Raw genomic sequence first — 20910 nt, forward strand, 5'->3', positions numbered from 1 at the left:
ATCAGTGGTTATAGAGACCTTGTTTCGCCACTGGATTTTTTTTTTTTTCTTTCCTAGTGAGTATTGTCCCAAGATCCCTACAACCCGAACTCCACGAAGATGGAGTTGGGCATTTTCCAACCTGCTTCCACGTTTCATGTGCCCAATTTCCAATGGGATTTTCAGATGGGATTTTCAGATGAGATTTTCAGAAGCAGTTAAGGAGCTTGTTTCAATGTTTTTTAGGTGTCTGGCATCCCACACCTTGAAGAAGCCAGGCTGCCAACAGCAAGCTCACAGCGCTTTTCATATATCAGATGGTCGTGCAAACATCTTCAGGGGTGTGCTTGGAGTTCATCAATATACTTGAAAAATTACTGAGGTTGTTCTGAGTCCCACAGGGCAGCTCTGAAGCCTGCAGATGTTTTTCAGAAGTTATGGCAGGTGTTTTCATGGCAAGGCAGCATCCAACGTTGAATGCTGGGCAGTCAATTAAAAATTACCAGGTGATCCCATCACCACGCCAAGGCAAGTGTTTGCATCTCACACGCCATCCTCACCAGTGACTGAAATAAACAGGGGTGATGATCTGATGGTAGATGGAAGTGCCGTCCTCCTTGGGGATGGCTGGGGAGGTGAGGATGGGTTGTCGGCTCCTGTCCAGCAAGGTCTGTGGGACTCTGGTGGCTTGTTGCCCGCCGAGGAGCTGCCCTGGGGCATGGCTTCAGGTTGTAACATGGACCAAGTGGCCAGTGATGGTGGAAGAGGAGGCAAATTCAGAGGAGGAGCAGTGGCCAGTGGTATACGTGGCACTGACCCAAGGTTTCTACATGGAGTTGCTCTTGTAGCCTCGTCCTCCCCCACTGAACGAAGAGGACTCGGCACTGGTTTGATGGTGTTGGGACAGAGCAGAGCATATGGCAGCATGGGGCAGAGAGAGGCTTTCCTTAGCATCAGCCAGGGATGGCCATGGTACCAATAACGAACCTGTGAATAATCCTCAGTGAGTACCAGAAATACCCTTGCACCATGCTGTATAGTCTGGATACATTACCCACTTTATCAGAAAACTCTTTCAAAGATGCTTGAAAATGAGCTTTTAGACTAATTTCCTTGCTTAGGAAGTTTGTGTCGCCCTGACTTTAGCCCTCTGTGCCTGAAGAAGAGGAAAAAATGATTCCTGTTGTATAAAATGAAGTCTCTGTACATAATGGCATTATTTTAGGGTATGGCTTCTGAAAACTTAGCATCCTTTGGGGTTAGCTGCTGGGCAGTCTCCCCTGTGTAGCAGGGGTTCAGGAATTGGACCCCGGTGCATTGTTATGACATGATGGTGCTACAGATGATCTCTGTATACATGGAGACATAGCCGTTGTGTTGGATGCTTCTTAAATAACGTTTTCTGTTAAACAAATGAAATCTCCCTGTAAATAATCAAAAATAGCCTGTTATCTGTGTTATAATTGATAGGTGCTCACCAATGTATTTGCCTGTCTCCTGCAAGCATGCTGTGGGCTGCACTGGAGCTCTTTTGGTCTCTGGATGTTTTTGCAAACCGTAAAGAATAATTGTGAATGCGTTTGGTTTTTTTGCCGTTTCAGATCTCTAAACTTGGTGCCTTTTGCTGTGGGCTCAGTTTGTGCAATCAGCACACGATAGTGCTTTATATTGCTTGTATTGTGCCTTGGGTTCTCTCCCGGCTTTTCAGAAAGACGGTACGTATTTTGCTGACCCGTGCCTCTGTTTTTGTAAGGCAGTGAGTAATTCTTCTTTGCAAGCACTCGTGCCGCTTTTATGTTGATGTACAAACAGGGACAGTCAGTGGTCTGTCTAAACTAGTCAGTCATAACCCACTGAAGTTACAGTCCGTCAGTCTGACACCAGAGCCACCGATGACAATTTAGGGCCGGTGCTCACACCAGCGATCGGCGACCTGCCCGTGTCTCCTGGCGCAGGAGCGCTCTGCCCCACCTGCTTGCAGATACCCTGTGAGCAGCTACGAGACCGATACTTGGAGCTAAAAACTGCTCAACGTGTACGAAATAAGAGCATGTTCAATGACCTACCAAACAGGAAAGCAGATCAATACCTGTTGGTGAGAAGTCACAGCCATGTACAGTCTGGGCACTGCTTCTCCTGGCTGACGGCACTGGCTTTCTCGTGGCATCAGCTCATTTGGAGATGAGTTTCTGTATGTCGATTCCCTGGTGGCAGCAAACGAAAGCTGTGTCCGCTCATTGCAGAGCACCTTGCAACTGCTGTTGATGGTTGAAGGCTCAACCAGAATAAGCAGCACAGCAGTAAGGCTGCAGATGCTTGTCTTTAGGGAAGTCTTCTTCAGCATCTCCTTGGGACGTGCCTCCAGCTCTGATGCAGCCAGGACTTTTGAGTCCTACAAGAGATCAGCTCTCGGGTGAAGAGCACCTGGCTCGTGCCAGCTGGGAAAGACCAAGGGAATGCTGACCTGAGGTGAAACAGCAAGCCCCTGATCTGGTCAAATATGTCCCTTTCATCTCCTACCAGAGATCCCCTTCTCGAGATGTTCCTCCTTCTACACCTCTTCTATTAAGCTTGCTAGCTGTGTAAGAAGGTGAAAACACCTTTTTGCATGCTTGGCTTATGAAGGTGATGTGCATCTGTCTGGATGCTCTTGTCTCTGTAGGTGATCTTCTGTGAGTCAGTGCATCAGGCTGGATGTAGACATGTTGTAGAAATTCTACTTTGCCCTGAAAACAAGCTCCACATCTCAATGGTGCATATGCTCTGATCACTTTGCCCTGAGAAGCCTCCATCTACTCCTTCTCTCTCTTTTGTCCCGCTGAAGGTCACACTTGGGCAGGTTTCTGCCGGGCCAGTCCTGCCTGTATTTTTCCACCCTCAACCTGATAAATCAGGTGTGGTTGTGAGTAATGGCACAGGGTATAATGAAGCGTGGAGTGAAGCACGTGAGCTGCAAGAGATAAGATGCAACTCAGGCAAGCTTGATCCAAATTCTGTTCAGCATCTCCAGCAAACCCCTTTCTGACTATATATTTCCTTTAACACAATGAAGACGCACTTCTGCAATATATTTGTGTTCTTTAAACAGAGCTTTTTTTTTTTTTTTTCAACCAGGGAGGTCCAGAGAGACCTCTGTGATTTCCAGCAAGGACAGTCCTGTGCCAATATAATATTCCTGGGAAATACTTTAGCCAGCCCAGTGGTGCCTGCTGCAGAAAACCACCTGAGAAGAAGGGTATTTGATGGAAAACAGTGACCTCTTAAGTAAAAAAGAGCCAGCTTTCTTCTGAAGGAACTCTGGCCACCACCATTATTAAGCTACTTTTTCTGCTCTGTAGATCGTCATTCTGAATGGTGCCTCTTCCCCATAACCCCAACTGCTGAAGAAGTGCTTTGATTGACAGGGCAGTGGCTAACGATAAAGCAAGCGTGCAATATTCTAGGGTGGGATTTTCCAAAGCACTTAAAGGAGTTAGGCACAGAAGTCCCTTTGAAAGTCTTGTCTTCCTGACCCCTTAGGCAGTCTTGAAAATCCCACCCCAAAAGTTGGCCTATCCAATTTAGCCAGTGTAATCGCGATAAAGTAAATGGCAAAACTGACTCATGATGATGGTGATGATGTGCGTAGTTGTACTAGAGCAGCATTTTTTTTTTTTGCCAGATGGAATACCAGCCAACTCTTAATCGCTGCAAAGTGGGTTATCTCAGCCTTGCAGTGCTTCAGCCATCTATGCATGTCATGCCATGATTTAAATGTGAAAGATGCAATGAGTATGATACTCATGAGTCCTAGCTAATATTATTTGCTTCACTTAAATTTCACCCTGCCATGCAAAGGAGATCAGTTTGATGCTGTTTCCTAGTAATCCACAAAATCGTAAGGTTTAACATAGCATTTTGTAGGGACTTACTATAAATTGAGAGATCAGCTCTGTGTAAATATATTTGATGTTTTTTCTTTATCTGTTCTTGAAGTTCCAGCGTGATTAAACTAAAATAAACATTGTTATGCAATATGACATATTTTGGTGCAGGAATTGTCCCTAGGCCATTTGCTGAAGTTGGGTTTATGCTTCTTGGCTGGTTTGCTGCCTTATCTCTATCTGCCGGCTTCGTCCTACCTCAATCGAGCCCGTTGGACATGGGGAGACCAGACGACTTTTCAAGGATTTTTGACCCACTTTCTCAGGGAAGAATATGGGACATTCAATCTGGTAAATAAGGGTCATTTTCTAAATGACTTTCTTTTAACTTATGCAATAGCAGAACCTTTCTATTTGTGACGATTAATGGCTGGTAGGGGAAGAAATTGAAAATGTTTTCTTTTTTAAAAACTTGTTTCTGATTTTGACCTTCTGATCTGTCAGGTTTTCTGGGAATGGATCACGTAGCTGGGAAAGCAAAGAAATAATTCTCTTTGCCTTTACGGGGTGAGCCGTATTATTTACTGGGAGCTGTACAGGTGTCTTGTAAGAGCCCAAAGAGCAAACTGCGCTAGAGAGAGATGGCAACATCAATTTTGTATTTTTCTTGTTTTAAGACAAATAGTTGTCTTACTTTTTTTGTTTTAAACTCAGCTATTTAAAGAGCAAGCAGTTTTCATTGCTGTACCTTCAAAAAACATTCCTTTTAATTGACTTCTTACTAATATTGAATTTAAATGAATGGTAGGTTTGAGGGGTCTCAGAAACCTCCGGTGAGTTATTGACAGGTCTGTGCTCTTTCCAAGGGAGGGAGGTATTGCATGGTTGCTTGCAGAGCGCAAGGTTTGCATCTGCCTCCTCCAGCCCTGACTTAGATGTTTGGCACTGGCCACCCAAGGAAAGCAAGCACCCAGCACCCCTTCTGTCCTTCTGCTTCAGAGATTTCAGTGCAGAGAGCTGGGAAGTCGCACCACTGGGGGGAAAAAGAGAAAAAGGTATGGTTTACATATTGTGTCACTCCGTGGGGTCCTGAAGCTCCACATCCTCAGAAATTAAGTCCCCGCATCCAGCCAACATGATGCAGCGAGCACCGTTGCCATTCCATTACAGCCTTCTTGGAGAGCTGGGTGGCTGTAAGATGTGAGGCAAAAGGCTTGATAATTCCTGCTGCTGCCACTTAATCTTTCCAAAACTCCTACAGAGATAAGATCCACCCTCTGAAGGACTTGGGAGATTTCCCCCGTTGTCCTATTCCCAGCTGTCTCCTGAGAATGAGACTCCATTGGGCAGAGCAATACCAAGGCATGCAAATCCCTTAACTCCTTTCTCCATCAAATGTGATGAATTCAAGTTGATGTTCAGGAGGCTTAGGGATGGACTGCGTGTAATCCTACACCACAAATCACATTTACGATGAACTTGTCTGAAACAGGAGCAATAAATGCAGCAAAATCCAAGCGTTTGGTCCCGACGCCAGTTGGGCTAATGCCAGAGCCCTGCCTGGATGGACAGACAGCCCTCGCGTCCCACGGCTCCGTTTTAAGGGCAGGCAGGGTCAAAAAAAAACCAGAGAAAAGACCCGGGCAAGGGTTCCACCTATAAGCCAAGGGTCAGAAGTGTCATCTCCTGCGAGGGATGTGTCTGAGGCCAGAAGCCGTCAGCTGCTAGCGAGCTGGGGCTCTGCAAGAAACAGAGGTAGCAGTGGTGCTTCAGGAGCTGTGGGCTGGCTCTCCATCCTCTAACACTTCTATTTTTTACTTAAATCTTGAATGCAATTAACTATTCCATTTTTATTGAGATTAAATACTCCTTCCAGACCTCCTGGATCCATTTACCTTCTATCTGGTAGCCACCACTTTTCCAACAAGCACCTATGAAGGTAATTCCTCACCTCCACCGAGCATGTCTTCTTTCCCAGACTTGTGCCATGGATTGCAAGTCTCTGCAATAAAAATTCTCATATATCTTATATAAATCTCACACAGCTCTGCCTCCATCAGGGCAGAGGAGACAGGGGCGAGTCTGGTAAGCAAGCGGGAATTGAGACCCACGTGCTTGTCTCAGGCTGTGGGGAGATGTCCCAGAAAATAATTGCACTGTGCAGACACAGGACAAGAGGACATGGCCTCAAGTTGTGCCAGGGGAGATTTAGACTGGATATTAGGAAACATTTCTTCACTGAAGGGGTTGTCAAGTGTTGAAACAGGCTGCCCAGGGAAGCGGTAGAGTCACCATCCCTGGAGGTATTTAAAAGATGGGTAGATGTGGTGCTTAGGGACATGTTTAATGGTGGACTTGGCAGTGTGAGGTTCACGGTTGGACTCGATGATCTTAAAGGTCTTTTCCAACCTAAATGATTCTGTGATTCTGTGATATAGCGGAGATCGTAGCTAAACCATATGATGTGCTTGAGTTGGAGAGTAATGGGTTGGTAGCACCTTGAAAAAATGCTGTTCCAGGTGGTAAATCCTGCACAGTGGCACAAGAATGTGGGAGAAGATCTTGCAGTGAAGGTTTGAGTAGAGTTTGATGTCTTTTTGTTGTTTAACCAATTCTTGTTCCCTTGTCACCTTGGGGTACCACCTGAAGGGGTTTTGAGGAACTCTGTGTGCTCAGAGCTCTGCAAACAGAAAACAAAAAGACTTTTCCTTGCCCCAGTGATATGGCAAGCAGCATGTGGGTTTCTCATGGGTTTTCTCTCTTTTTAATCTAGGCCAAGTCCGAGACAGGATCCAGTATGAGAGAGATGCTGGTGTGAGTAAAATCTTGACAGTGCCTTTTAGTGGAGAGAAACCTGCTGCTGCTGCTGTCATTTTGGCCAAAGTGGCTCCTGTCCTGCCTTTCCTCGGCTTGGTCCAGAGCTGGGGCCGTATGTGTCTGGCACAGGGACAGCATGCTTGTCCGTTTGTCTTCCCCACTGAAGGAAAAATGCTGGATCCCCCTCCCCAGCGATTTTTCATTCAAAATCCTGACACGTAAACCGAGCTTGTTCCCATTTCTGGTAGACTTAATCACAGCAGAATAGGAATATGTTATGTTGTGCTTATTCCCTGCTTCTCTTGACACTTTAATTGAGTGCAAGGGGCGATTTGGGGATGACGCATCCATGCACTAATTTCTCCGCAGTTTTCAGCTGGCGCAGATGAAGTCGGAGCTCTCCCTTCCCGTCCTCGCCCTGGCACTCGTGGCCTGTGTGAGCACAGCACTGCCGTAAGTTGGAGGAGAATATTTGCTCCGATGTGCATTTTCTTACTGGCTGCATGGGCAGCTTTCTTTGCCTTCTGCTTGCTGGTGCAAAAATTTCAGCAATTGGCTGTGGTCATGTATTAATTAAGAGCGAAATATCCCTGCTCCTGGTAAGCCAGTGGTTTTGTAGATGGCAAGCTTAAAAAGTCTTGAAAACCTGATGGTTTTGTGCTTTGAAAACAGAAGTCTCATAAATTACAAAGGTAAAGAAAGTCTCATCGGCTCCTTGTATTAAATGCATTTAGGTATGCAGAGAGATGGTGGGTTTCAAGCACATATAACTTTTGTCTCGTTTTTCATCATGCCACTATGTTATTTTTTTAATAGGACAAAGCAGCAGAAACCACCCGTGATCTGGCTTTTCACTGGAATGCTCTGTCTTTATTCCCTTTTCTTCGCTTGGAGAGCAAATTTGGATATTACAAAACCTCTGTTTCTGGGTGTGGTAAGTTGCACTCCAAAAATTCGCTCTGCCGTGTTAATTTTCGGAAGAAGCCTTAAACCCACCTACTCAGGAGCAGGTGGTTGTCTTGAAAGCTCCGCAAGGCGCAAAAATACAGCCACTTATTCTGTTTCCTTCTAGCTGGGGAAACAGAAATAGCATCTCTGGGGTTTTGTTTCCTAGGTGGAGCGGTTCTGGCTGCAGAGCAGTGCCGTGGTGGCTGTGCTGGCGGGGCTGGGGCTGGCTTCGGTCGGAAGCGCCGTGCTGGAGGGCAGCCGGGTGCTGCCGTGGCTGGAGTGGCTTTCCGCTCTCGCTCTTGTCTCTTCTCAAGTTTGGGCAAATTACAGGTAATGAATCCCCCGGGCACTTGTCTTGGCGCAGCCTCGTGGGGCTGCGGGGTGCCGTGTGGTTGGGGTGCTGCTGTAAATTTCCCCACCCTGCTGCTGGGGTTTCTGCCCTTGTCTTGAAGTGGGAAAATCAGTTGTCACGTCCCAGCTAAGCTTGCATGGTCACAGCCTGCAGGGCTCCCTTCTTTGATCTCCCTCAAAATCATCAAGCACCAACTCCAGGCTGTAAAATGGGGGTGTCGCGTAGTTTGCAGGAAGAAAACTCTGTAGATATGTAAACTTATAATGAAAGAAACTCGTAAATCTGTGCTTTATTTCCTAAGGAGGTTTGCAGAATTCATTTGACCTGAACAGTCACCTTCTCCTTCCCTTGCTTTGCTTCAGGTTTCCTTGTGCCCTGGGGTTTTTCTTATTTTTTTTTCCTTTTTGAAGAGTTAGATCTGTAGTATAGGGCTTCCTTATCCCATAACCACGCTGAAGACTCTGCAGTGGCTTGGGTAGGAATCAGTGTAATAGCAGGGATGATCCGGTAGAAGTTGACCAACGAAGCGTAGACTTCATACTCAGGAATCCTTCCTTCGCACACATCTTTTCCCAAAGGCTGGTCCATAGGTGAGCCAGCCATAGCTCATGTCCTGAGCCATGTCATGGAGTGTCCTCTCCTTGAGTCCATATCTGGAGTGTGTGCGCACACAACTGTGTAAGGAAAAGGATCTAATCTCAGGTAATGTAAATCTACTTCTGCCTGATGCTAGAAAAACTTGGCTTTTTAATGCTTAATTAAAAGCATTGAAAGGATGGGGAGGATTTCAAATACTTTACAGAACCATTGTTGTGCTGGCATTTCCAGCACCGACTAGTAAGTCTTTAGGTTTAGCCCAAGAAAAAATTAGAATGAGGGTGAAGGCGTGCAATGAGTGTGTATTTTGGCAAAACTGTAGTGGCTCATGTCTCTGGTGCTGGTTTCTGGGGGACTGTAGTCTAAATGCTTCATTTCTGTACCTCGGTTTCTCTGCAAATAGAGATGATGATTTTCAGCAAGATCTGACCAGGGTGGACTTCCCCTGTGGATGCATGTTGCATAAAATTGTTCTGAAGATATGCAAAGCGATGCAAATACCTGTTTTTAAAATACTGGTTTTTATCTGTTCTCTTAAGTGCTTGTGATCAAAGCAACAACTACGTTGTTGAAAAGTTTGCAAGGAATCTGCTGTCCTCTATGCCCACCGGTGCAGTGATCTTGCTAAGAGGAGATTTGCCTGGGAATGCTCTTCGTTATGTACATTATTGTGATGGGATGAGGCCAGATATCACCTTAGTGGACCAGGAGGTGGGTTCAGAAAGTAATATTAAAAGAGGCAACAGGCAGATCTAAAAATACGAAGCAAAAGTTCAGTTGTTCCTTTCTGTCCTCGAGGGGGTCTCTTTGTTAAAATAAAACTCATGATGCAGAAATAAATGAAATTGATTTTTTTTAAAGGGTTGTGGGTAGCTCTGGGACGGAGCATGATGTGCAAGTCCCATTCAGGCCCAAAAAGCCAACAGGGAGACAATAGCGGGTAGAGAGAAGGGGAAGCCCAAGTCCTTCATCACGGCAGATATCCAGATGTGGCACAGGGCTGATGTTTGCCTTGCTGAGGAAGCTTTGTCCCTGCTCTTTTCTGCGGTTGCCCTGAAATACAGATGTTGGGGCAGCAGAATGCCTGTGGGAACAGCCTGGAGGGCAGCAGGTCAGCAGTTGCCCTGAGGGTGATGGGGTTTTGGGGTTTCTCCCAAGGGCTTTACCATGCTGAGGCTCATTCCCTGCATCCCCTCTGTTATCTTTGTCCCCCAAAGGTGGTTTCGCAGACTTCTGCCTCTCTTTTTCACATTAAAACAAAGGTGCTGTGTGTCCCTGGGTGGTGTTTGCACTCTTTCCTTTTTCCTGAGAAATGGGAGAAGAAACCCCCCCCCTTACAGAAGGGGACACCTACACTTCCACTGCCACGTCAGTCCTTGCACTTGGCTTTGCAACAAGAGTTTGTGACTTGTTGGGAACCCAAAACCCAACGCTTCATATTTAATCAAACCCAAGCCCTGTTGCGTCTCTTACCAGCAGTAGCTATTTTATGTTTCCTTAGAGTTTTGCCCGCTCAGCGGTGAGGACCGTGTGCCTCTGATCAGAAATTACTGGCGACCTGGTCTGGTGATGTGGTCCCAGACCATTGCTGAAATGGGAGGTGACTTTACTGGGCAAATAGAGTCATTACTCCTGCAGAAACCGTTTCTTCCGGATGTAAAATGGAAGAAAACTTTGCTTCTTGTTTTAATTATGATAATATTTTTCATGATAGATGATGACTTATGAATGGTACTTACCCAAACTGGCAAAGCATTTACCTGGCGTTTATTTTCCTGGGAACCGGTGGAATCCTGTGGAAGGAGTATTACCCGATGGGACACTTGTTTTTAATCTCCATCGTTTCCTCAAAGTAAATAAACAGTAAGCACTTCTTTCATATGTAACAGCTTTCCTAAAATTTCTGACCGTTTTTTTTCTTGAAATTGTTTATGGAACAGCTTGGTACTGCATCCAAAAGACCAATTTTCTCCACTGAGTTCCTCCCCGGTGGTGAGATTATTTTTGCAATTAAAGGAAATATCTATGCAGAAGTAACTCCATCCGGATATAATGTTGCTTGTTGTTTTGAGGTTGGTTTGGTTTTTAGGAAGGAAAGATAAGAAGGTGATCAGCAGAGAGTATTTACTGATTATTTTTGTTGTTGTTGATAACAGTTCATCACAAAAAAAGGAACGTTCCCGTGTACTCAAAATGACGATGGTTGGAGAGCAAATTGCTGCTGCTTCTCCTTCATGAACATTGTGGCCAACTGATTAGCATAGAATGAATGTATTCCAGGAATAATCATCATATAAAAATAGCTTAGTAAGAGTGGAGAAAGGATTAGATACTCACATGAATAAGAATAGCATCTGCATTTAGACTAGCCAGGGTGAGCCTTGCGAGTGTGGGTAGGCAGAAGAGCATTGCCAGGTGCCGGCAGGAAGAAATGGGCTTCTCCTACGGCTTCTGGCATGTTTGTGAGGTCCAACGTAGGGGAGAGGATGTGTCTCCTGTGCTGGCTGCACAAGATGTGCAATGCCAGATGGAGTATTTGCTTGCAGCAGGAGAGCTGTTTTGCCGAAACAGAGACACAGACTGACCCAAAGACGTGTCCTTGCTGATGTGAAATCGTCAGGATGGGCATCCATGCTGCAGAAAATACGTGGTTTGCTCAAGCATGTGGCGTGGCCCATGGTCTCTGGCATAGCTTCACGGTTGCTCTCTCTGTTTTTTTTGGCAGTAAGGAAGTGTTTGTCTGCATAGGTCTTCATGAAGGTGACTCAACCTGGAAAAGGAGCTATTCGCTCTGGCCGTGGGGTACATGTGACAAGTTGGTTCCTTCAGACGTTATGTTTGACCCAGGAAAGTGGATTCATCTTACAAGAAATCTCTATAACTGGACTGAAGACTACGGCAGGTACGAGGCAGAGGCGACTCTGCTCCTTCCCACTCATCATTCTTCTGCCAGCAGCATACCCACATTCATTGCAGTGTTAGAGAAATTAAACATGAGCCGTCATCATGTTTCGTGTTCTGGAACATACAATAATAAATCTGCATGTGGTATTTTTATTGGTGTTAAAAATAGAGAGGACGTTTCTAGTCAAATATCAGGTCCAATTCTGATCTTAAAACTTGATCAGGAGCCAAAAAACATTAAGGACTTGGGACATCCAAAGCTTTAAATGTCACAGACTAAACTGTGATGGATGGTAAAAAGCATGTCTTCCTTTGAGGATAGCTAGGTTGCTGTGAAACACCTGATAGACCAGAGGCTCTTTCTATGGAGAGAGAGGAATAAAGTTTTATGAATGACTGAGGATCAGCTGAATTCCCTGCTGTCAGAGCCATATAGGCTTCATGATGGGTTTTCTTCTGGCTGGGAGGTCCGTAGCTGCCTGGGTTAGAAGGGTTGATTGCACGGTGGGTGAAACACAGTGACATGCATCTGATGGCTGAATTTTATATCTCATTCCCATTTAGTTTCAAGCCCTCTTCCTGGGAAGCTGTCGCCAACGAGGAGATGTGGCAAGCCAGGTGATGCTCCTTTGCTCCCTTCCAACAGCCGGTGGGCGATGCCAACTCACTGGCGTGGAAATACACACCAAAATGGGCAGCTTGATGGTGCATGGCCTTATTGGATCTAAATGTGCCAAGCTTTGGAAGGAAAAGGTTGGCAGAATGAGATGAAGCGTGCATGGCCTCTGGCAAATCCTTCAGGAAAGTGGTTGTTTCGTTCACTGAAATGTTCTGCTCGAAGTATCTCGAAGGAGCAGAGGGTAGTTGGGACACAGGGTGAGAAAATACATCATGGAGAGAAATTTGTATCACTGATGACTTGAATGGGGATGCTGGTGTACTGTCCCATAAAATTGAAGAGCTGTATGGACATACTGAAGATGTGTATAACCATCTGATGTGAGCTGGTTACGTTCAGCAGTTATTATATGGAAGTTTTTCTTGTTTTTCTAGGATGAAAACAGCTTTCTTCATATTTGACCTTGCAGAAACTGCCAGTGTGACTGCAGAAGTGAAATCACAACTTTACACCTTTGCATACACAGTAAGTCATGTATTTTGGTTATGAATGATCCCTGCAGTTTCCGTCCTTTTTTTCTTTTTTTTTTTTTAATTTTTCAATTCCATAGAAATACGGTGTTCCCATATAGGTCAGCTGTCCTTGTAGGCTGCATTCTGCTTCGTTCATCCAAACCGGGAACATAGCAGATTCAAAGAGGTTTGTTCAGGGATTTTATCCATTCCTACTTGCCCCCTCAGTCATGGAGGATGCCAAACGCTAACCAGTCGACACCCTGCTTTTGCTATTAATTATGTTGTCTGTTTGCTGGGCTCCAAAGCCATGCCAAGAGATTGCTTGTCCTGAAGTCCCCTCTGTGCACTTGTCCCCTCTGTCATTACACAGTCATGCATCTGAGCCAGCAAGTGTAAAATCCGACAGTCTTCTCGCTGCAAATTAATTCTGCTGCATTTCACACCAAAGAATAGCACCCATAAGCTGGTGTAGGTACCTCTTGAAATACTGGACTGCCTGAGATGCCAACAGATGCACAAAACGATCAGCATGTGTCAGCAAAGAGGAGGAGTGTCTCATACCCCAGCAAAGAGTCAACAAATAGTTGCCTTTCAACTCTTGCCTGTTTTGCTGTGATTTTTGCTGTTCCACAAAGTTCTCAGGCACGTGCCTGCTGTTGAACTTCTGAATATTCCCACTCAAGTCAACAGACTGCTTAAGTCCTGTGGAAGGTGTCCTGATCTCCTGAAATATTGAGTAAATGTCTTCCCAGGCACGGCAGTTAAATCTCTTTTTTTCCCCAGCCTGGTGTAACAGCTCTCTTGGGGAAGCACATAACGTGCAGTGGGGTTATCATGATCATCTGTAACGTTTCTAAACAAACAGCTGCTGTAGGAAGGGAAACATTTCAGCCCCCCTTGGATTTCTGATTCACGCTATTGTGCATCACATGGCAAACACAGAGTGAGTTACAGAAATGCTCCGACTCTGGACTTGGACATCTAAATAGCATCTGTTCCTTTATGGGCAATTTTGAAGCACTGTTAAGAGCTGTTGGTCCCCTTCATTCAATTAATTTGTGTCCGTCCCCCCCCTTTTTTTTGTCCCTTTAACAGTCATACAAAGAAATTGTCAACTCTCATCCAAATCACCCGGTGAACTGGCACAAAAACTACGCCATCGCCTGCGAGAGGATGTTGCGTCTCCATCGGGTGGATGTGGATCCCGAAGCGTTACTCTCCGAAACTGTGAAACATTTCCTTCTGTACACTGAGAAAGCAGAGGACGATCCCCAGCGGCAGGATATTCTGCAGGCTGTGAAGCACCTGAAGAAAGAGCTGCAGGGGCTGAGGAAAATGAAAGATCTGAGGCGGGGAGCTGGGTAGCACCCGGTCCTCCACCCGCCCGCTGAAGTGCTGAAATTTTGAAGTCAGGACTTAAAACCTGAATTACTCCTTGACAACGTGAGAATGGTTTTAAAAGGCGACAGAAATGGCAGTGGAGAGAAAATCAAGTGTGATTGCCTCCGCAGGAACGTACTGTTGTTTGATCTATGATTGCTGTTGCCAAATGAACTGATTGTATTGTTTTGTCTGTGGGGAAAAAATCTAATCACTAAATAAAATACTGGGTTTCCAAAATGAGAGTTTTCTTTTAAAAGAAGCCTCTGAATCTGTTGTACCGTGAAGATTATTTTTTTTTTTATGAATGCAGCATCCTTTATAGATGCAAAAAATGTATTTAGCCTTAAATGTTTCTTCTGTTACTGAGATGTTTTCTAAAGCCGTTTTTCTTTAGCTGTGCTGTGTCTCTGTGTTTTTGTGGTCATGGAGCAGCACGGTTGGGTAGGTTTCCATCAGGACAAGCACGCGGGACGGTGCCCTTCACAGGAGGCTGATCGTTTGCTGTTTCGGATGTGCTCTGTCCCCTGGCTGTGCCTGTGCCCAGGGGTGCTGCAGACACGATGTCCTCCTGGCGTGGGATGGTAGGTAGAGACCAACCCAGCTCTTTCTGCCTCCCTTGCTTTGCCAGGATGGTTATTTTCATTACACTGGGATTTTATGTTGGGATAGACTTTATTGCTCTACTTTTCCAAGAGCGAGGAAGCAACTTGGTGTATTTTCCCTTGCAGAGCACCGTGACTCTGTAGGCAGCAGCGTGGCATCTCCTGCGCTGCCTTCACCTGGGGTAGAGGGACCGTGGTGCCAAGACCCTGCACCGGGGGGGGACACGAGAGCAGCTCCCCTGGACAGTGCTGTCCCCGTGGCTGGTGGCATCTGCGCTGCGGCCTCTTTCCGTGCGAGCTCGTAGCGCTCGCCTGCTCCTTCACGTCCTCGCAGGTACCGGGGATGCCAGAACTGCAATTTTAGAGATGTCGGGGGCTTTAACCAAAAGAATAGAGTGTGAATCCATCCTGCTTTTCAGTCTACCCCAAGAGCCAAGCAACTTGGTTAACAAGAGCTCAGCTACTTGTTTTCAAAAAAAAGACATAGAATAGCATGTTTTTCAAAATGTTGTCAATTAACATGTTCTTCAAATGCTTAAACCAGACCCAAACCTCTGGTATTGTTACTGGAAAGTTATGTTCATCTAAATTTTCATACTTCAGTCTGTGGTTCTGTGAGATCTCAGCCCAGTGTTCTGTAGGAGACAAATTGCTGCCGGGCCAGGATTTCATTTGGACTAGTAGAATTTTCAGAGAAGAAAGACATACTTCTCTAAAGATCATGTTATCAAGTGGCACCTCTGGAAGCTTCCCAGAGGTTTGGAGGAGCAGATCAGGGTGTGTGCAGGAACGAGGGGTGTTACATGTGGGTGCTCTGTTGGTCTATAGTTTGAGGTGCATATAGGTGCAGATTTAGGCTTGTGTGGCTGCTAATCCTAATAGATCCTTTTAAAAGGAGACTACTTTTGTTGTTCTCTCCAAGTGCTGGTTTTCCCAGACTGACTTTCATTGAATGCTCCCTGTATAAAAATCAAGCTGCCGTCTAGGAATCTCTTAACTCCAGTTGCAAAATAACATCCTTTATTTTCCTCCCTCTCATTCTGATTTATTTTCATAGTATGATTTCCGTAGCAATTCCCCCCTGTTAGTTCTATAAATGATTGCTGTACAAACAGCAGATGAGAAATGAGCAACAAAAAGAAAGAAAACTACGGCTTCTGGGGTTGCAAAGCCAGAAAGCAGAGGGGAAGGGAGGAAGAGGAGCGGTTCAGGGGTGTCATTTTAACTCTTTGTGTTGTAATTGACTACATTTCAGGTCGACCGTGCCTCACTTAAATCTCTTCCTTTTTCTCAATCCCCGCAGAAGTGTTTGTACAGAGCAGGGGAATATCATACATTCCTCCGTGCAGCTTTCTCAGGGTCGGCTTTCTTCTCCTTTCTCAAAATCAGTCCTTCAGCCTAACAGAAAAGCATTAGGAATCCAATTTTTGAATGCTTTTGTTACCTGCATTATTGAAAATCCATTCAAGCAAATATACTGAGCCGAGGGTTTTCTTTATCTTGATTAGATGCCCTTCCTTAGCTGCATAGTCTTGAAATAATTGGAAGCTTTTGTGGATTCCACTATCTACTCAGGAGAAAAGAGGAGCTGGACAAAGGTATCTCAGCCTGCAGCCCACGTCGAGTAACGTATCGTCATATATCATAATAAGCAGCAATGCAAACTACAAGGAGAACTTTCCCACTGGCAAAGCCATCCTAGGTGTGAAGAGCAGGGGAAACGTGATGCTTTTTTAGGGAGCAAAGCAGAACCGGTTGCAGCCGTGCATTTCACGTGCGCCGTGTCCGTATGAATCGTGGGCAGGTGTGATACGGGTGTCCGTGCTGGGCGTTCAGCTCAAAGATATCCCTGACGGCCGATCGCAAAGGGGAAAATATTAACGGCGATGGAAGTTACGAAATTCCTCCCCCTGAATCTGTTCAAATGAGATTTGCTGGTGCTTGTAGACGAAGCAGTTGCGTGGCTGTTTCTGAGCCTGTTCGCTAAAAGGCAGCGCTGAGGGATGCTGGCAGTTTAATTTTTATCAGCTCCTCTTAGGTGGCACCCTTAAGTTTATCAAACAAGCAAAGCTGATTTGCTCTTCGTTAGTCTCAGTTGCATGAATCAGTTGCCAAGTAAACAGGATTTTGCATTTTCCTAATTACTTTCATATTTGTGTTTTACCTCTATTTGTTCTCTTGCAAAACTGGTCCTAATAATTAGTCAGGCTCCTGCTGCCTAGACCTTAAAAAAAAAAAAATAAAGCGAGGGGAGGGAAAAAAAAGACTTCTGAGGGTTTTTTCTCCCTTATAAATTCATTTTTGTTACAAGCATCTTTTATACATATTACTAAAGGGAGCGCACTAAGAAATGCAAATAATAGTTCTTTATTTTATTATGACAGTTAATTAATAGCAACCTGTTTTAATGAATAAAGTCACTCAGAGTCCTTCAGCACTTCCTAAGTAGAGGCCAGAATCTGTAGGGATTCTTTTTTCCCCCGCATTGTATAGCTCCGAGACTCCGCGCACTATATAGGGCCTGTATAGAAATGCTCGCTAATGAAGAGGGAGGGCGAGGAACTTGTCTGCATTCAAAGATCACTGGTGAGTCATTCAGCGAGAAAAGGCCCCTTGCTAGGAATAGTCACAGTTCCGCGGCATTGTGCTAGCAAAAGGGTTTGATCAAAGGTCTCCTGCCGAGCTTGCATGGTTTCCTTTCATACGACGACCATAATTAAAACCACTAATTCTCTTTTAAAATGCTGCAGGATGCCATGTAGGCATCTGTCTGGAGTGTCCTTTGTGCTGTCGGGAGCTGTTAAGGACCAGCGCCGAGGGCTTTTCAGCGACATGCCAGTCAGGAAGGTGATTCGACATAAGGGTGCCTCTGAAGGCTTGACAGGGCCTTGACTACACAATTCCAGCTGAATTTGCCCCTTGTCAGCTGCCAGTAAATAAATCTCAAAGAAGGGGGGCTTGGGCGGGGGGAAGCCGAAGTTTCATTACCTGATCCCTGGGGCTTTGTTGGTTTTGGCATCGCCCAGGGGGAAGCCCTTGCCCCTCGGGGCCGGGGAGCTGGAGATGGCCATTGGAGACCCCTGCGCCCGGGCGTTTGAAGACCGTCAATACTTGTAACAGTTCAGCTGTTAGGAAGACAAATAAATGGAAGAGCCCATTAATCCCCTTTGGGTACTCGGTGCCTTTTGCCCTTTTATCGCAGCCTTATTAGGTTCCTACTCATCTTGAACCAGGAGGGATGAATTGAAGTTGTTGAGCGCTAATTGGCAAAGACTTTTCATCGCGGGCCAAGAACTTTCACTGACTTGAAAGTAACTTCGCCACGGGGAGGATCAGCAAATTCTTGCCTCGCCATTAAAACAAAACCCCCAAATCCCGTTGGGATTCAATGTGGTATTTAAAAAAAATTAGGGGGGGGGGGGAAGAGGCAACTGCTAAATTGTTGGGCTTGTCCTTCGTGAGGATGTTGGCAAGTTATATTTGCTTTTTAAAAGAGAGTCACGGAGCCAGACGTGGCACAAGGCGATCCGTCCTGAAATGCAGTTGAAATCCACGTGTCTTACATGTGTAGGCGTGCGTTACCAAAACCTGCTCCCAGGCCAGGCTTCCCGAAAGCAGCCTGGGAGATGATCTGTAAGGTGGCACCATCGTTCTTGATAGTTTGCAACCGCTCAAGGGTCGAGGAGGGCGGTGCTGAGGTTTCCGTATGCCCAGGGACAATTCTGGCTGCCCTCGAGTCATCCCTGGGTTTGGTGATGGGATTTATAGCGAGGAAATACTTCAGCGTGGAGGCACTTGGATGTTCTCATGTGAATTGCTTTTTAATGTTGATTTTGGTAAAGGCTGCATTAATTTGGATGTACTTATTGCCCTCTCTCCCCACGTCCCCCATTGCGTATTTTAAATAAAGAATAAAACTTTTGCCAGGTCATAAAAGCATCTCATCCATGATAAGTGACAATGTCATGGGCCACCTCAGCCTGAAAGACATCGAGCTGAGGATTTGAGAGCACAAAATCTCATTGATGTGGTCCCCAGCCCCTGCATATGGGAGACTCGTGAAACAAGGTGGCCACATTAAGGATGGCATCTCCCACTGGGATGCCAATGTGTGTACCCTGGCGAAGCCCAGGCATGCCGGAGCCCTCACCATCTTTCCAGCGACTTCCAGGACCAGCAGCTTGGCACAGCGCTACGTGAACAAACAGGCGGCTAAAGCTCCTGCGCCGCTCGTGGTAGGGAATGAAGACATCGTTGTCAGTACCCTCTGAAAGGCTGTTTGGTTTGGATCTGCCCAACAAAGCCGGAGCAAGAGCTTGTGGCATTGACCCTGCCAGGTGGCTGTGAGATGCCGCCCGGCTCCATGGCCACGAAGGGCCACGCAGCGAGGATGGAGGGTGCTGGTGGCACCGCGTCCTCCACGTGTTGTCTCTTCTACGGGAGCGTTTGAGTGCTTTGGGGTATTTTAGAGTTGTAACACATCGCTGCCGGTCAGATACAGCAGAAGCTTGCTGAACTTTGGGGAAAAAGCACCTAAGAGGAGCACGGTTTGGGGGGCCTTTTTTGTCCTATCCTTTGATTTAGCAGTAAAGCCACTTAAAAAAATGGCATCTGAAGAACTCCGCTGCTCATAAAGCCTCCCTAGGGAGGATCTGCTGCCTGTTTCAGAAGAAGGACTTGCATGCCCAAATTGTTGCCATTTTATTCCTAAAATTTATTATTTCTCCCTTGCTGCCTCTTGACACTTCCGCTATATTCAAACATGACATTTCAATAAAGGTTTTTTTGAAACAGAGTGAAAACAAGAAATGAGTATAAATTGGAATAACTTTATTCAGATGAGTGGAGCTGGAGGAATTTGTGCTGGCAAAGGGCTGGTTGGAGATGGTGTGCTGTGATTGACAGTCCCCATCCATCCAGCAGTCCTTCACAGCCTGCTTCTAACAAATCTGAGATTTTGCCTTTTGTTGGGTTGAACAAACCCAATGCAAACATACTGGTTATTAGTGAATTTTATCAGTAAATCCTTCTTGGTCAAATGACAGCAAAAATGGGTTTTGCTGGTGAGTGAGGAACAGACACAGTGGCCTCGAGGACGATGAAGGTCAGCCTGGGTACTCGATGTACATGAGTGTTGTCATCGCTGGGTATAAAATGAGGGGAATAAGGCACTTCTCAAGAGAAGTTCCCTCTAAGTGATTATTTTCTGCCAACATCTGGGAAGGAAAAAGTAAGAATTTGCTACTTGATTGCAAGCCGTGGTTTGGCATCGAGAAAACTGAATGTTTTTAAAAATCCACTATCATAATTCTGATCCTTATACTTAATTGAACTAATTCAATTAGACCATGCCACTCTTGTGTTTGATTGAAGACTGCAGTTTGGTTTTGCTAGAAGGTAAGAGTGAACCATGAATAATTCTGACTAAGTATGAAAGAGGATTTTTCTCTCTTGTGGGGGCCCAGGAGGGAGGTCGGAGCCTCCTTCAGCGCTGTGTATCACACTGCCCCAAAATGCTAAGGTATTTTTTTCCACAACTTATGCTGATATTTGGTCAGTATACCCTGCTCATCCATCACATCAACTTTCCTCCAAACCTACTGAGTCCTATTTTCCATCGGGTAAAAATGAGAGTCGATGACATGACATGAGGAGGAGCCAGCTTCTTCACTTGCTGTTTGATTTAGGACCATTTGGGTAACTGTCACCTTCAAATAAACTTAATTACAGCAAACATGAGAAACTTGGGCAATATGGGCCAGGTGTTTTGTTCTCTATTTCTGAAGGCTGTGTCCTATCGAGGTCCCCAGCACATGGGTGACCTCAAATATAATTTAAAATATTGGGGTTTATTGTGTTTTTAAATTCACTGACATCATTTATAACATTTTAATTCTTCTTGTTGTCCCTGGTGTTAAAAGCGGCTAGTTTTAAGAAACCCTGGGGACCCCTAAATACCCTTTTTTTCTCCCAACCGGGATCTAGCTTTTTACCATTTCCTTAATGTTTGCAGCTAGAAATACAGCTTAAGTGGCATTATGCTAAGTAATTATTCTTACAGGATGTGAAATGAAACAAATTTTGCACAGCATGAAATTATTCCTACCACGTATGGCGTTCGGTGGCAGATTTTTTCGTTTGGACCGTAAACAAGGCTCAGTGGCAACGAAACAACACGGAGCAGGGGAGGGGGGAGTGGGGAGGAAAACACTACCAAAGGTAAGTCCTTGTAGCAAAAATATTTTTGGCTGGATCAAATATTAAACCTGCTACTACAAATTTCACGCTTTGCATTCCTAAAGCAGATGCCAAGTGATGATGCCAAAAATTA

General features: G+C 45.5%; 1 protein-coding gene across 3 annotated transcripts in view; it reads left to right on the top strand.

The window, feature by feature from the left end:
- TMEM260 (transmembrane protein 260) overlaps window positions 1-14261 on the top strand; it is a 35016-nt gene extending 20755 nt beyond the window's left edge. For 2 of the 3 annotated variants that reach the window (XM_069783131.1, XM_069783132.1), the window contains 12 exons: window positions 1581-1694; window positions 4014-4193; window positions 6616-6656; window positions 7029-7112; window positions 7476-7593; window positions 7774-7937; window positions 9096-9267; window positions 10271-10419; window positions 11282-11458; window positions 12025-12078; window positions 12514-12604; window positions 13690-14261. In XM_069783131.1, coding sequence (XP_069639232.1) covers window positions 1581-1694; window positions 4014-4193; window positions 6616-6656; window positions 7029-7112; window positions 7476-7593; window positions 7774-7937; window positions 9096-9267; window positions 10271-10419; window positions 11282-11458; window positions 12025-12078; window positions 12514-12604; window positions 13690-13959 — 1614 coding nt within the window. In that variant the 3' untranslated portion in view covers window positions 13960-14261. The remainder of the gene's footprint in view (window positions 1-1580; window positions 1695-4013; window positions 4194-6615; window positions 6657-7028; window positions 7113-7475; window positions 7594-7773; window positions 7938-9095; window positions 9268-10270; window positions 10420-11281; window positions 11459-12024; window positions 12079-12513; window positions 12605-13689) is intronic. The other variant, XR_011324594.1, reaches the window with a different exon arrangement.
- The last annotated feature ends 6649 nt before the right edge of the window (window positions 14262-20910 follow it).

Source organism: Haliaeetus albicilla, chromosome 5 (assembly GCF_947461875.1).
Source record: "Haliaeetus albicilla chromosome 5, bHalAlb1.1, whole genome shotgun sequence".
NCBI classification, from domain to species: Eukaryota; Metazoa; Chordata; class Aves; order Accipitriformes; family Accipitridae; genus Haliaeetus; species Haliaeetus albicilla.